Source organism: Megascapheus bottae, chromosome 26 (genome assembly GCF_031878675.1).
Source record: "Megascapheus bottae isolate mThoBot1 chromosome 26, mThoBot2.hap1, whole genome shotgun sequence".
NCBI lineage: Eukaryota > Metazoa > Chordata > Mammalia > Rodentia > Geomyidae > Megascapheus > Megascapheus bottae.
In genome coordinates this window covers 14,317,903-14,335,198 of record NC_143534.1, presented here as the reverse complement: position 1 = coordinate 14,335,198, position 17,296 = coordinate 14,317,903, and the positions used below count along the sequence as shown (strand labels likewise).

At 36.9% G+C, this 17,296-nt stretch overlaps 1 protein-coding gene across 1 annotated transcript in view; it reads right to left on the bottom strand.

The window, feature by feature from the left end:
• Positions 1-2,128: 2,128 nt before the first annotated feature.
• The window catches only part of Plxdc2 (plexin domain containing 2), a 302,801-nt gene continuing 287,633 nt past the window's right edge, over positions 2,129-17,296 (bottom strand). Inside the window, exon 14 of the mRNA XM_090318997.1 lies at positions 2,129-2,358. Coding sequence (XP_090175123.1) covers positions 2,242-2,358 — 117 coding nt within the window. The 3' untranslated portion in view covers positions 2,129-2,241. The remainder of the gene's footprint in view (positions 2,359-17,296) is intronic.

The window sequence follows — 17,296 nt, the reverse complement described above, 5'->3', positions numbered from 1 at the left end:
ATTACCAATTTGTTGGAATCAGAAATGGAAGATGAGCTCTGAAGGGCAGAAGGATAACATGACGTTATAAAGGAGTTGTGCAAGGGATCAGATAGGTGTGCAGACATCCCTCCAAGGGCGAATCAGTTACTGTTGAAGGTCATATCCATTGCCAAAGTGCATGGCAAAGAATCATCTGATCTCAAAAGGAAGTTGTCCAGGTGTTTCATATGTATTTGTAGAAGATCAGTTAGACAAGTTACATTGGCAAGTCATTTTGTTATTGCTATCTGACCAAACCTACTCCACGAAAATAAGCTGGGCTCTATCATATAAACTGAATGTAGAGACCGCCAAGATTGTCCTCATATCCTCCAATCACCTGTATTTTCTATTTTATTCAGTATTTTGCCATTATTAAAGAAATAGATGAGTGAAAAACTTACCAACTCACCAGATATGTAAAACTGTAAAGCAAAAAAACCCACAAAAACACAAAAAGCAAAACCACAAAACAATAAAAAATATGGCAGAAAACACCACTTGTTTGCGTCAGACAGTTATGGCGCTGGTACTGTTTAGTGCACTGATGCCGTCTAATGCAGACGTTGTGTGCAGATTCTAAGCTGTTAGTAAAGTGCTACTTTTGAGACCTCTCCCTCCTTGTTGAGACCTGAATCTGCAAATGTTGAGCCAACAATTTCCTTGGCACAAAATATAAAAATGGGGTCAGGATGTTGATGAAATCGTACACACCATGCTTGAATCGAAACTTTAGGAGATCAATGTATGTGCAGTAGCCACTTTCCTTCTTTACAGAACCTTTTCTTTCTTCATGTGCAGTGAAAACATTTTTTTTTCACAATCTTACTAGAAGGCCAGCAGTAGTTCCATCTTCAGAGACTTTTGTATTGTCTTCCTTGAACCAAAGAGGGAAGGGTTTGGCAGGAGTGAAAGAGTGGATCACAGAGGCAGGGCAATAATGGATGCTGCATGTAACTGAACCACCTTTGCCAAGTGACATAAAAATATTCTACCAGTAAGGATTATTTTACAACTCTAGGGAAGCAATGCAGTGATACATCTTGCATTTGTGTTGTCACGATGACAAAATGCACTCTTTAAGAGTCACAAGAGCCTGCCTTGTGTTAGTTATAAACAAAAATATATTTATATATATATTTATGTAACTATTATGTGCTTTAAAGAAAATTATTGTATGGTTCAGCAGGGTTTGTTCATTTCTTCTATTATCAAGGATATGCTGGCTTGAATGGCTTGTTAGACTGGAATCCACAATGAAACTGGTTTTGCTTACAGAAATGGCAAAACTTTTTTTTTAAAGCCTATACAGTCCCTTAAAGGTCTCGTCTCAAAAATGATGAAGAAACTCTTGGTTATTTCCATCAGCCAAGAGTGATGGTGGCTTTGTAGTACTTAATAGGCGGAAAATGAGAGGTAACACTTCTTTAAACAAATCAGTGCTGAGGCAGGAGTAGGTAAGCCTCTTCTACTACGTTTTCTTTCTTATCTCCTTAGCTAAAATCTTGGGAAGTTTGTCATAGGTCTCAGAAGGGACATTCGTTATCAAGGAAGAAGTAGGCATAGATTAAATCTCCTGCAGAGATGTAAGATTCAGCCCATAGGGTAATCAACTTGTTGCAGCAACTGGATCAAGAGCAGAAAACCACTTTTGCCACAGGTCTGTTTAGAAAAGATAGAAAACCTCTTAGCTTGGGTTTGGTTTTGTTCCCACATGAGGTATGCTCAATAATCTTGCAACTTCATCAGTGCTCTCTCAAGAGAAAGAGTTCTAGCCTCTGGAACACAGTTATCTTTGAGACCTCAGAGAAGAACATTTGAACCAAAGGTTGTAGATCCCTTGTGAACTAAAGCTTTATTATTATTATAACTTTTTCTCTCATTCCCTTTGCAACCCTGCACCTAAAGCCAAAAGCATTTTAATCTTGTCATATTTCTGCTAAGTCCAGAGGAGATATTCCAAGTGAACTCTGGATGTCATCCGGGAATTTTATGTTTAGTGTACATGATGTCTTGTACAGGATTTAGTGTATCTTTTACCCTTCATGGATTGGGTGTGTCCAAAAATCTCTTTTCCTTCAGGCTATAGCAGCTTAAGGTTCCTGTGTGTGTGTGTGTGTGTGTGTGTGTGTGTGTGTGTGTGTATGTGTCTTATAGATATAAGCAAAATTTGTCTTAACACCCGTAAGCCAGTACTGGTGCTAGTCTGTCCTAGAAATTTTAGCACTGCTCTGATACAATAAAACCTTCTTTCTCTCCAACTGGTTCAACTTCAGCATAGGCAGGATGACCTGAACCTCTTCGAAACTTCATTGCAGGCCATCGGCTTGGGCGTCTCTAAAACAGAAAATGAAAGAAAAATGATGAGCACTAGATGAAACATTCTCATCAGAAAAATATTTTGCCAACGATTCTAGATTAGCTTCCCAATCAAATGTAACAAATAGGTTAAATGATGTCTCAGGAAAGCTGGGATTAATACATTCCATTCTGCATCCTCTCAAAGCCTGCACTCGAATTTGTACTATGGTTATATACATCCTCAGGGGGTAGACGTTCATTTGGGAGTTACAAGTTCCTTAAAGGCAAGATTTCAATACTTATGTACATTTATGGGAAACATGCCTAAAAACAACCAGGTAAAAGTGAAGTTATAAAAAACCCCATACATATAGCCATTGACATTTCTTTTCTCTAGAAGTCTATATCACTATTACTTCATTTTGCTAAATTCAATAAAAATGCAATTGTGTATAACTTTACACAAGTGCTACGAGTATCAATGGACTACCTAGCAAATAAGTGCCAAGAAATATCCATTAATATCTTTTAAGAAATGGCATACCACTTTAGGGGGAGTTATTCTCGAAAATTTAAAATGGTCTATTCTAAAAATGGAATCCTTAATCAGAAGGTGTATAATTTGGAGGCTATGAAGTTAAATATTGTGTAGATGATTGGTCCTGCAATACAGGCTATTGCATGGACAAAAATAAGGCAATCTCCCCTCCAACACTTCCCCCCTCCCTGCACCCTGTCTATCCTGTGGTTTGGAAATAGATGTGCTGATATGAATTATGAAGTTGCAGGAGCAAAAGACACTAAAATGCATTCCACTGCCACAGTGACACTAGAAACAATTACTTCATTTATCAAAGTGCCTGTGATTTGGGGATAAATAAGGCAATAAATATTGAAGGAAGTTTATTTCTATCTAAAGAATTTTAATGCAAATAAGAGGTTAGATGCCAATTCACATATATAGGCATTTGGTGTCTTGCTAGATTTGCCAATAACGTGCCCATGAGATTGATTAGTGGCTGTGGGAGAAGGTTTTGTATACCAAGTAGTGATGATTATTAGTTCTACATTTTGAGAAAAATTCTCCCTTAGATAAATGCATTTTTCCTACTCTTAATACTATGTGTGGAATCTATAACATTGTGTGATCAGAATGTCCAATACCGATCAGCTGATTAAGTCTCATGAAGTAAGTGGCATCAAAGGCTGTGTATAGTCCAGAAGAATGAATCAAACTAAGCAGAGGGCCAGATCGCAAAACTGTATGATTATGCTTCATTCATTTCTTAATCTCAACTCAACATTACCTACAAAACTTCCAGGTTAGTAGATGACAGAACCACACTTAAAATGCTTATTTCCAGAATTCCATGGTTTATATACAAGTCATCCAACATGTGTAAACCTGTTTTTACTGTTATTTCTGTCTTAAACATATGACAAAATTACTGGAGCTTTCTGTTAATGAGTCGAATGAATAAGTTTCTCAGTGTGGCTGAGGTGAGATATTTGCACGACTGGCACCACTGTTCACTGTGTACTTCGTGAATTCATCCTAGAAGACCCCTGATACAGCTCAGATATACTCATTACAATGGATCATCCTCGGTTACGACAATGCAAACTTACTTTCAGGAATTATGTACATATTCTTAAAGGTAAGTTTTCTTGAATTATTATTCACTAAAAGGCATAGAAATATGTCAGTAAGATAAAAATATCTAGAGATGCCAGCTGTCACACGTAATTTAGACATCCATATATATATATATATATATATATATATATATATACACACACAGAGGAGCAGGTATCCTTTATACCAGCAAGGGACATTTGGGCTTTTATAACATCACTCTTGGGCCATTCAAAATTACTAAGAGGGGCAATTGTCCTGAAACAACCAATGAGAAACATACATATCCTGTAATGTACCAAATGATTTCATGGGGCTCATATGGCGCACATGCATCTTAACACAGGGAATACACACAGCTGCAAAACTATCCATAATTGCTTTTTTATGCCAGGAAAAATTCATGCATTATAGTTTTGACTTCATAGTTTTCCTATAGTTTCTTTTGGCTTAATAATTTTCCTATAGTTTTGACTTAATGGAAAGAAAGCGAATTTTCCAGGGTAGTATCTTGAAATTTATACAGGTGGATGATCTCATCTTCTAATCTGAAAAGCTGAAATGGCAAATGTTCCACATTTTTAAAATGTGGACAGGTATAATTCCACAAATGAAAAATTCCATGCTATTAAGACTTTGCTTCATAAATGAATTATGGCTCAAAGATAAAAGTGAAACAAATGATTTGGGTGTTTAGATGTGTGTGCCATCCCAAGATTTCTCCTCATGTATCTGAAAATATTTCAAAATCCATAAATGTTATAAAAATCTGAAAACATTTCTGATCTCAAGTACTTTGGGTAAGAGACAGTCAGCCTATAATTAAATCTACTAAAATGTAGTACAACCAGACTTTAAAATTTTTGATCTTATTTTATGTTCTTTTATAGTTCCTTCACTTACTTAGCCCTAAAACCTGTCAAATAAATTGCACTAAAGTTCTGCTTCCTTTACACGATATTTTCACAAAGGAATAGAAAAAATTATTCCACCAGAAAACACATGATCATAAAGAACTCATTCAGTATTTTGGAGCCTTTGTTTCCTTATCTTTAAAATGACATCTACTTTGCTTGACAACTGAATTTAAAATTGAAGAGCTCACAACTAAAGAAACAATGAACAAGGGTCAAGCATGATGGTATATGGCCTTAATTCCAGCTACCTGGAGAGGCAGAGCTCCAGAGAGGGTGGTTATTCAGGCCAGTATAGGCAAAATAAAAATTAAGGGAGATTTTGCATCTTTATTACTAAGCTAGGTATGCTGGTCCATGCCTGTGATACCAGCTATAGGTAGAAAGATCATAGTTTGACGCCAGTCATCACCCCACCTGAAAAATAACCAAAGCCAGAATGGGCTAGTAGACATATCTAGCAAGCACGAAGCCCTGAAATTCCAACACCACCACCAACTCCACTAAAAAGAAACAATAAATCTTCCTTGCTCTAGTTCCAATGGTTGCCACCAGTGCTTCATTTGATTAACCTTTATAATTCCTAAACCTAAGGGAAAATTATAAAGCAATCCTAACTGAAATTGCTTTTCAGGATCAGTCTGAAGCTATGAAGAGATATCTGGGTAAATGAAGACGATAGGAAACTATGACACTGAGATGCTCAAGAGATTATGTTGTTTGCATGAAAAGATCCTTAGCATTGGTGTTATGTGAGTACTGTTCACAGTGACCAGGAAGACTGCGGAGACAAAGGCTCTTGATGTTATCACTCACTCTCGTCTGGCATGGACTTGCAATTTGCCATATCAAAAGAGGGCTAGACTGAACTGTCTTGAGGCTTAGACATTTCCAAATCTGTGGTCTTCTCAAAATAGCGAATGTGAAGTGTTCCAGAAAACTGGCAAAGGTCACAGGGACACTGGCTAACACAACAGGATGTATGCGGAACATTGCAGAATTCAAACCAGAGTGTAAGGTAAATTGGCTGCAGAGATCCAGGATGTAATACCTGAGGACATTATGGGGTGCTGTGCGTGGGTGATCTTTAATTTCATTTCTGAGAATTATTTGTGTGATTAATCACAACCAGAAGAAAAATAAAAAGTGTTCCTGTTGTTATGTTGACATTGGGGTAGGCCAGGCGAGCAGGGATTCTCTCTAATTGCTCCTTCAGTTCTATTAATTGAACAGCCACCCAGGCTCGTCTTGGTGGCCCGTGGCATGATAATTAGCTGACACACCCACCAACAAACCTTGTTGAATCCCCTCAGTTAGCAAAGTATACAGATGTGCAGCTGGAGATGTGTTTCCAGTGTGGAGAGAAAGCAGAGTTTTGTGCTGGGTTCCTGAGCCCTCGAGAGGAAGTGGGAAACATGCATTTAGAAGCAGTGGGGGCGATTTTCACATTTAAGAGACACAGATGATACCCGTGGAACCTGAAAGCCCTAGACAAGCAGCTGATCTGAGAGTTCTGCCATTTATTCTGTGATCCTTTCCTCAATCAATAGAGAGACGGGGAAAGTAGGCGGAAATTACCTCCCATCAGAGGATGTGGACAAAGTCACAGGTCATTTATTGAATCTTGAAAATGAAATGAACAAGATGAACTAGAGTCCACTCCCACTTCCATTTCTACTTTAAAAAAATTTGAAGTTACAGTCCCTGACTCTGTCTGTCTCTTTCTTTTGAATAAAGTCTTGCCTAGAAGCCAAAAGATAATCAATCGCCCAAGGTAGTTCTGCATCAGTTGTGTTGGCAATATTCCTGCTTGCACAAGCTCCCTCTTCCTGAGGGAGTCTTCAAATGCATTCTTAAGGCATTCTGGCAAGCTATGGAACTAAAGCTGTATTTCTCAACCTTGATTGTATCTGGCAATTCCAGGCAATTCTTTCCCTACAGGGTCTCTTTCAGCGAGTCCAGGGAAGCCTGGAAGTAACTCTGCATTTCTAACTAGCTCATAAGCAAAGGGCAAGGGTAATGCTTCTCCAAAAGCAAGTGCTATAAGCAGTATTGAATTCAGCCTTCTTTGTGACTGTGTGAGGGCAGACCTCTGTGAAAAGTAAACACAAGCGTGTGCACTGCAAGCAAGTTTTTACTATTTGGATTTGGTTTGACTATTCAGAAGAAGGGAATCATGTGAGTTTGAGTGCCAGTCCTGGGGTTTGAATGCAGGGCCTGGGTGCTATCTCTGAGCTTTTTTGATCAAGGAAATTGTTCTACTTCTGGAACCACAACTCCACTTCCAGCTTTTTACTGCTTAATTGAGATGAGAGGCTTACAGACTATCCTGATTGGTCTAGCTCTTTATCGCCATGTCCTTATCTCAGCCTCTTGAATAGCTATGATTACAGGAATGCACCACTAACAATGTGTGCAACAGAATATACATACATATATGTTTGTATAAATTATACCTCAAAATATAAATCATTGTCTATTTTCCTTATTTTGTGTTGAATATTTCATAGGAATAGGTTATAAGACTGAGTAGCTAGATTTAGTAAATAAATGTAGAAAATACCACTTTAAAATTGAATTGCAAATAGATAAGTGATTTCAAAATATATCTTTGTGCAATATTTTGTTTTTTTCAGGCTTTATTTATTTATTCATTCATTTTATTTTATTTTATTTTTTATTGTAATTAATAAAAGGGTTACATGATATTTGCCAGATAGAAGGTGCATTAATTCACATACATTGATACCCTTTCACATGTCTTGGTACCCATTACCCTCCCCCCCACCCACCCCCCACCCCCCGTCTGGGTTTGTGCACTATTTCTTTACTTAAAAACGACTCATTTTTATTTGAAATTTAAATGTCTCTAAGTGTCCTGTGTTTCATCTGGCAATTCTATCTCTAGGAAAAAATGTTCTTGGACCTGGATCAGTCAAACTTGCAGTGCAATCAAAATAATCACTCCTGTTTGTACCAGTAACTGGGTCCTGGATTAAATTTTACTTTTTTCCTTTAAAAAAAGAGAACAATGTAATAATTCATTGATCTTCTGGTGCAGCTCTAAATTTCAAGCTCTAATTTGTGCATGAAAGGAAATTAATGGTATTTCTGCTGCTCCTATTGCAGTTCTTCTTCATGTGGCAATAGTCTGCATTCTGGAAATATCTATCCTATAATGATCCTGAAGTGTGAAGTTGTATTACTTAGTTGACAAGTCCCATGCATGCCTAAAGCAATCATCCACTGGGATGAACAAAATCAAAAAGCTAAAGCTTTCAAAAGATAAAATAGGTAATTTTCCACTAATAGCAAAATAAAGTACAGAATATTTGATTTGAGAATAAACACTATTTCCTTCCTGGTACCAAGACTTGGGCTCAGCCTCTTATTCTCATTCGACTTGCCTAGATGACACTTTACTAACGGAATCACACTTTCAGTCTAATATTTCACTGTTAATTGGAAATGGAATCTCTTTCTGCCTGCAGTAGCTTGGAATCATTTTCCTTCATAATTTCAGCTTCCTGAGTAAGTAGGATCACTAGTCTGACCCCCTGGTGCTCAGCTGAAAAATGTTTTCTAACATATCTCAGACATTTAAAGATCCATTATTTTCTTCTAGTGTTTGAGGTTTCTCTGGGTTCACTGAAAATTAAATCCCTTGAGAGATTAAAAAATAAATGGCACATGGTTTTCTCTCCTTTGTGGAGTTTTGATCTAAATTATACATATATATGTCAACAAATACAGAGTCATATGCATATATACAAAAAACCACATTTTATCTAAATTATAGCATGTATAGTGGAGGATTCAAAGGTGTAACTTCTTTTTTTCATTTTTTAAAGAATTTATTAACACTGATTTTTACATCATATTTCAAATACTTGTTAACAAACAAGTATTCAAGGAGGGAATCTCTATATAAAATCACTGGCACTTAGTTTTACAACATAATCAAAATTAGGCTAAGGGTTTGTATATCATAGATACATATTAATCTATGTAGAATCATAAGTTTTTATGCCTATGTAGTTGTGTTTGTATTTCCCGTACCATGTCCATAGCATTGGGTATGCAAATATTGAGTCATCATTCTTGTACTGTGTGGATCTAATATCCACATATTAAGGATACCATGCACCTTTTGTTCCTTAGGTGTTGCCTTGTCTCACTCAACATGATTCGCTCTAGATTCATCCACTTCCCTGCAAATACCATTATTTTATCTTGTCTGTTGATTATGTAGAATTCCATTGTGTATATATACCACACTTTCTATATCCATTCATCTGCAGTAGGGCATCTGGATTGTTTCCATCACCTGGATATTGTGAATAGTGTGGAGATAAACATATCTGAGCAGGTGTCCTTATCATATCCTGGGTTATGATGTTCAGGGTAGATGCCCAGGAGTGGTATGGCGGGATCATAGGGAAGGTCTATTTTCAGTTCTTTAAGAAACCTCCACACTGCTTTCCAGAGTGGCTGAACTTGCTTACAATCCCATCAGCAGTGTAGTAGGGTTCCTTTTTCTCCACAACCTTGCCAGCATCTGTTATTGTCTAAATTCAAAATCTTGGCCATTCTTGTTGGGGTAAGGTGATATCTTTGGGTTATTTTTATTTGCATTTCCTTTATGACCATGGATGATGAACATTTTCTCATATACTTTTCTGCCATTTTAATCTCTTTTTTTGATTTCTCTCTTTAGTTCCCTTGCCCATTTAGTGAATGGTTTGTTGGGTTAGGGGGGATTAGTTTCTTGAGTTCCCTGTAGATACTGGATATTAAGCATTTGTCAGATGTATTATTGGTGAATATCTTTTCCCAGTTGGTTGGCTGTCTCTCTATTTTTGTGGCTATGTTTTTATCTGTGCAGAAACTTTTTATTTTTAGGTAGTCCCATTTATTGAGTCTTTCTCCAATCTGTTGTGACCCTGGGATTCTGTTCAGGAATCTTTTGCCTGTGCCTATGAATTTCAGTGTCTCTCCAACTCTATCATGTACCAGCTTCGTGGATTCCGGTCTGACATTGAGGTCTTTGATCCCAAAGGTGTAACTTCTTTGAACAACTAACTTGTAGTATAACAAAGTAAATACGAGAAGGCTGAAACTTTTGCTGTCAGGGAGTGGGAGAAGGGAAAATAGATCAAGGGTAGGAGTTAGATGAATGGAGAGCGGAAAGATGGGGTAATGTAATCATAATATTCCGTGTACATATGGGAAAATGGAATCCAAGGACCATTGAGAAAATGGGTGGGATTGAGAAAGATGGGGGAGAATGAAGAAAGGGATGATATTGATCAACATTTCACAAACCTACATGTTGAACTAAAGCTCCTTTCTACGATATTTACAGGTAATTGCCTTTAAATACACAGAAAGGACACTCAACAACCAACCAACAACAACAACAAAAATCCAAAAAGCCAGAAATGGAAATTGTTATTAAGGCCCACTCTAGGAAACTGACTGAATCATGGGTGGGGCTTAGCAGTGACTGAGTAAACTTTAAGAAGCACATACTGGTGCTGCAGCTCAAGTGGTAGAGCTCTAGCCTTGAGAAAGCCCAAGGACAGCACTCAGGCTCTGAGTTCAAGGCACAGGACTGGCAAAAAATGAAGCACATGCTGTCTTTTGCAGCTCATATCTCATCATGTCTCAACTGAAGGCTTTGCCTGAGGCCTTTTCAACAATCTGGCTCAACCCATCACATTGTCACATTAGACAAATGCTACTTATTCCACAGTATTTCTGGGACAATTTCTCAGATCTCCACCTACAGCTAAGCAGTTACTTCTCATTCTCATGTTGTTGGCTCAGCCATTTCTGGATACTTTATCAATATCTCTGGCCACTTATCCATGTACATTGTGTTTGTTTTTATAGTCACATATATGGAGAGTAGGTACACATGTCTTCTTATCTCTAAAAATCCCAGAGACTGGGTGTCATATCCTTTTCAACTCCTCAATGTCTACCATAATGGAATACCAAGTGAAACAAGCCTACTAGTAACACTTACTTTCTCTGTAATACTTCATTATTTCCAGGAGTTGCTAAAGTCTTTGAAAAATATTCAAGGACCAGAAAAGAGAGTCTAGTATTATTTTTGTGTTTAAGCATGCCAGGAGGAAAAAAAAAACAATGAAAAAATAAGGTAAATATTACCATACCTCCCAAAAGAGGGGGAAACAGAGTGAACACAAATTTTCTAGTTAGGGGGACAAGAAAGTAAATGAAACACATGTAGAAATATTACCAAATGAATAAACTAATAAATTTCAAAGATTTACATTTATAATAACAGAATTAAAGTATTTTAAGTTCCATGGTCTTCATCCTTACAAATACAATGCAGTAATCAAGGCCCCTCCCCCCCTTCATCTTGTCTTTATGACTGCCATACTCTAAGAGCCTTTGAAGCTATGTAATTTCTTGTAATCTCACTTCAGAATACCTGTATTCACTAACCTCTGGGGATGCGTGGTAATGAGAATTAAAGATAACTGATGGACAGAAACTTCAAACATTATCCATGTGCAAATGAAATTAAATTCTATCTTCCTCTTTCTCCTGGTTATTGAGCTAGCCACATATCTCTTCCCTGTCAAGACTCAAATCCAGTGCTCAGGAACCATCTCCATACATTCTACACACTCCACACACACTGATATAATCTGTTAACTTCCTGCTGAGGGGGTCTTAATTGATTTCAGCAGTTGTTTTCCCCTAAAATGGAGTCGTAATTTACTATTAGACAGGCAATTTACTTGAAAGAAAAGTGACCTGCCCTGGGTATGGAAAGGAGCCAAGTCACCATTATACAGTGACCGGGCTCATAGACAAGACTAATCCACTCTGCTCATAAAAGTCCTAGTAAAAGTCAGATGTGAGTTAGTGCTGCTTCTACAACAATCAGATTGTCTGTGTTTCTCATGAAGTTATTTGTGTGAGGAGCACCAGTGTGTTTTGAGAGAAGTTGAAGATAAGCTGAAGGTTAGGTTGTTGCCACTTCTCATCTGAAGGATGGCAAACAGGAAGTCATTTTCTTTCTAAGAGTAGTTGTGGGTTTTAACCCACATTCTCCTCACACAATTAGGAAATGGCCCCATAGGCTAAAGTATGCTGAAGATTTAGACCAATGCCTATCTTTCAATCTAGAGCAAAGTCAGGTCTTTGCATAGGACCTGAATAGTATAATATCATTTTACTTTGTGTACATTTAAGTGAAATAGAAATGATAGTCATTTTTTAAAGCCCATTTAAGCTTCCATATTGAAAAATAGGTGCCCCAAATGGTGAATCCTTTTATATCTTAAAAATTTGACTTATTTTTCAAATTTTAATGTGTTATCATATAGTAAAATAAAATGATGATTTATGATCACAAGAACCAATAAGATCATCTGGTCATAGGAAACAATATAACCCTTAGTATGGCAGAGAAATAAAATGTAAGTAATATCTGATTTTTGAGGAAGGATTACAGAAGTACTAAGAGATGTAGTGCTATATAGCTGATTTCATCATTCTGGACATAAAAGATCCTGTAATGCTCAGGGCTTTCCTCAGGTTCGATGGGAGGTCCAGTGAGAGTATAATCCATCCATACTGCGACTGATGTTACAAATAGTCACAGAAACAATATTTTGTGCAACAGCTTAGAGTTCTGAAAGTAAATCCATTTATAACATTTTAGGCAATGAAGAAACAAAGAAAAACCAAATGCCTGAGCAATACCAATTAGAACCCATTAAACAATTGTTCTTATTGTACCATCAATCATATACTATCTAGGGATTAATGAATGGGTTTGTGATTTATCAGGGTCACTTGTTTTTTTTTCCCTTTCACCTGTCTGTCACTTGGACAAACTCATCAACAATTACGCAAAAGAGGGGAGGGAGGGAGACAAAGGGAGGGCTGCAATATATCTTAGTATTTAAAATCACTGTCTTGGGCTGACATTAGTGATTGCTGTTGAAAGTTGTGCTTTTAAATTATTCATGGTAGCCATGATATTACAACAAAATATCTATAAACAGATGAATTTAAGAACACACACACACACACACACAAACATTAAAATACTACTCAATCTCCCAAAAGAAAAAACACTCCTATTTTCTATTTATTACCACATAGATGAACTAAAGAACAATGTACTACAGGAAACCGTCCAAAGACACAAAGGGAAATATTGCTTGATCTCAACTATAGGTGTAATTTTTGTCCTCCCAGACAAAAACTTTCATGAGATCTCCATCTCAATCAAAGGTTGTGTGTAGTGGCATACACCTTTACATTCCTAGTGGCATAGGAATTTCACAGCTCAGGCCAGCAGAGGAAAAGAAAAAGAAAAAGGGAAAACAAAATAAACAAAGAAACAAAAAACAAAACCCCTAGACATAACTTGAAAAATAAATCAATGTACAGGGGCAGGAAGCATGGTTCAAGTGGTAGAACGCCTGTCTAGCAAGCATAAGGCCTGACTTATATCTCTAGCACCATAAGTGAAACAACAAAAATCCTTTGGTTAATCATTTCTAATAGGATTATAAAAACTTACTTATTTCAATTATTTATAATAACTTCCTTTATATTTCTGTCCTCTAGAGTCTGACAATTTTGAACTTTGGAATTAAAATTTCAAATTTTAATTTTCTTACCATCACAAACAATTCTAACCCCAGCATACCGTAGTAATCAACATATTAACACAATTTTTTTCTCTTTCTGCCAGAAGAAATTATGCTATCTGAAAATGCCAGAAAGAATAATGTTGTAATGGAATAAATTTGCTATTGTGTGAAACGATAATTAGCACCGAATTTAAAATTCCTATGATCTGATTCTACAAATAGAAAAGTTTATGCATTTGATAGGGTACAGTTACAAGCCACAGAAAAGAAATTACTCAAGAATTAATTTCAAAAGAACAGTAATCTTCTCTTCAAGGCATAGGAGAAGAAAGGAATCTTCTTAAATTGACCTAAGTCAAGTATGCAGGTTACCACTTATTTATTTCTGAGGTTCTTTTATCTATGAGGAATTTCCTAATAGATAGGAATCTATCTGCCCGTCTGTCCATCTCTGTAATTAAAATTAATTAGTTAGGGAATGGTAACTGTGAAGGGATTTGCGTATGGAGTTCAGTGAAATGTATGATATTCAATACATTTTTATAATCATTTCCAATGAAGGAATGAAAATATTTCATTAAATAAACTATTTAGTGAAGAACAGAATAAAAGTCTAGTATCTATCCCTGTGTGTTATGACGCATGCCTAAATCCCAGCTGCTCAGGAGAACAGTGGCTAAGTGAGCTTGAGTAAAGTTAGGTTGAAACCTTCTCATAAGACAGAGTAAATGTAAAAAGACTCAAAAGGGTAAAGCACTTGCTGAAGGGCTAGCATTCTATGTTTAGTACAGGGGAAAAAGCCAAGGCTCTTGGAGGAGAAAGTGAGGAAAGAAAATGACACAGTATTCCTCTTTTTAAGGTAGCTCCTTTCACCCAATTCTCTTACTTCTTCTATAATTCTGGAATGTTGGAATCTAATAACATAGCTTTTCAAAGCATTTCAGTTAAATTCTTCCCAACTTTTCCTTCTTAACACAGGTCATTTTCCTTGTGCTTCCTCTAAAAAGAGAAATAAGAAAAATTTACTTTCCATGTATCATTTTCTTCCCCTTGGGTTTTCTTGAAGATTGAAAGAAGCTTAAAAAATACCTGACAGGCAAAAAGTCAGTCACAAAAAAATGTGTGACTTCAAGATTTAAAACAAAACAAAACAAAAAAGACGTGAGGTTCTATGAAATGATAAAAACAAAACAAAAAGACGCGAGGTCTTATGAAATGATATCCTTATTTACTCTACAGGTTAGTCAAAGGAACATGTCTTTCACACATCCATTTCTTTAATTTATCCAGCAGCTGTGCAGTGAGAGACAAAAGTTTTAATAAGTGCTTTCTTCTCAAAGAGTGCTCCCTGAATCCTTGCCTGGCTCCTTTCTCTGGAATCTTCCCTGGTGGCTCCACTGGCTGTCAGGGAAAGTGAGGAGCCACGGGTGTCTGCCCATTTTTTGCCCCACCATCTTCTCCACACAGCCTGGTTATGCATAAATAGCCCAGGGGATCTGAGTCCTTCTCTCCCAGTGACAAATAGCTCAGAAAGTCCTTGCCACCCTGTTGCTGTGGTGTCAGGATGAGCATCTCATCGGGCAGCCACTTGGCAGAGCATCTAAACACACTGTTTCCCCATAGTCAGTCTTGAGTTTCATATTGGATTAGCCAGTGAGATTCTAGGAGCCAAGGTTTCTGTGGGTTTGACTTTATCTTGAGTTGACAGTATCTCAAACTGCACAGCTAAAGGACCAAGGATAGGCAAAGTTACAACCCCCTTTGGGAATGTATAATATCAGTGAAAGGTGTATGTAGTTATTTTTCATATCAATTACCTGTAACCTTATCACAGAGTAGAATGCTGTAAAATTCTTAGAGGAATGATATGAAGTTGTTTATAGGTCGATATTATTTTGCTGTGGTTGTTAAGATAAAACACAAACGCTCAAGAAAATGTACTTGTGGGAGATAATGAAGGGAAATCATAGAATTTGCTTGAAAAAGTTAAGAAGCCTCCTAGGTTGTTGAATGTGTACTGAGGGTTTTCTTAACCTTCACTTATTTGTTTTTGCTATGATAGGAGCTCTGTAATTTTGCAGTAGGCAATACTGGCTACATAAAATAAACACACACACACGCATATGTATTGATCTCTTCAAGAAATGCAAAGGTATTTGAGATATGGCATGAGCAATGACTTGCACTGGGACATTAGTATTCAGATATTATGAAAACCTCCTTGCAGCCTTAACTTTCAACTGGAATGCATGATTTAAGAGTTGTGAGACAACTTGTTTTCTCATGCAGAGAAATTAACATTTAGGAAAATAGACAGAAAGAGAGAAATATTTTAAAGACTTTAAAGAAAGTATAGATGTTCTTGTATAATATGGTAGACTTTGTCAGAATTACGTATCTCTTGGTTGGTTGGTTAGTTTATGACAGTACAGTACCATTCAAGCCACACCTCTACTTCTGGTGTTTGTGGTAGTTAACTGGAGATAATCTCACAGACTTTCCTTCCTGGACTGGCTTAGAACCTTGATCCTTAGATCTCAGCCTCATAAGTCTCTAGAATTATAGGCAAGAGCCAGAGGTATCCATATCTTTTTGAAAAAGCAAGAAAATGTCCTGGAGTTGGAACTAGTGGTAGAATGCTTGCTTAGCATGCACAAAGACCAGGGTTTGATTCCTCCATACCACATACATAGGGTGATGTGGGTATAAATTGCACTTTGAGGGATCTCAAATAAAAAAAATAATTCATATCATTGCATGTGCATCACCCCACATGAAGAAAAACATTTATCTAAGTGTGGTCATCAGAGTTGGAGCATGATTATATGAGCAAGTGAATATATGATGCTGACCTAATTTCTTTAGGTCTATGCCTTTGTCTCCTCATCTATGATGGTGACAATGCCAGTACCTTACAATGTCTTCACAAGGGTTCAATGGCGAATTCATGGAAATCACCTCTACTAGTAGATTTAAGTTGTCATGTAGAGGTCCATAATAAGGATGATTATAATAGGAAGAATTAGGAAAGAGCATATTTTTTGGAGGAGATGACTACAATAGAAGATTGGTGGTCTGAATTCTGGTATCTGTCTATGGACAGTCACTAAATTCTTTACCAATGCATATTGAGTTAATACAGGAATGAATTTATACAGGTGCTTATTGCAATCTGGATTTGACTGTTATACAAGATACACTTAGGTCACCTTATGATCTCACAAGAAGATGGATAAATTAGTGGAAAGTAGAATCTTTTCCTATAATCAAATATAAAGATGCACTGGCAATTAATTGATAATATGTGATGCATCTTACATAGGATGCAGTGTTTGGTCGACAGAATAACAATCCCCAAAGATGTCTAGGTGGTAATAATCTCCATATCCTATCCATATTACAGAAGGGTGTCTGCAGACTTTGGGATAGAGAAATTATCCTAGGCTATTCAACTGGATTCAGTGTCAGCACAATGGAAGTAGGGAGTGCTGTCTGAGGTAGCAGAAGAAAATGTGATGGCAGAAACAGATTTTGGAATGAGGTAAAGAGAGACCAGGAGCCAAGGAAATCAGGAAACGTTTGGAAACCAATGATGATGACAAGGAAATAACTCGCCCCTGGAATGCCTTGAAGTAAGAATTAGCCTGCCAAAACATATTGCTTTGAAAAGGTGCTGTTTTGGTAAATTGGTATAGTCATTAAAAATACGTAATGCAAAATCACAGGTGGAAAACAATATTTTTGTTTTGTTTTATAAATTTCTGGGCACTTGT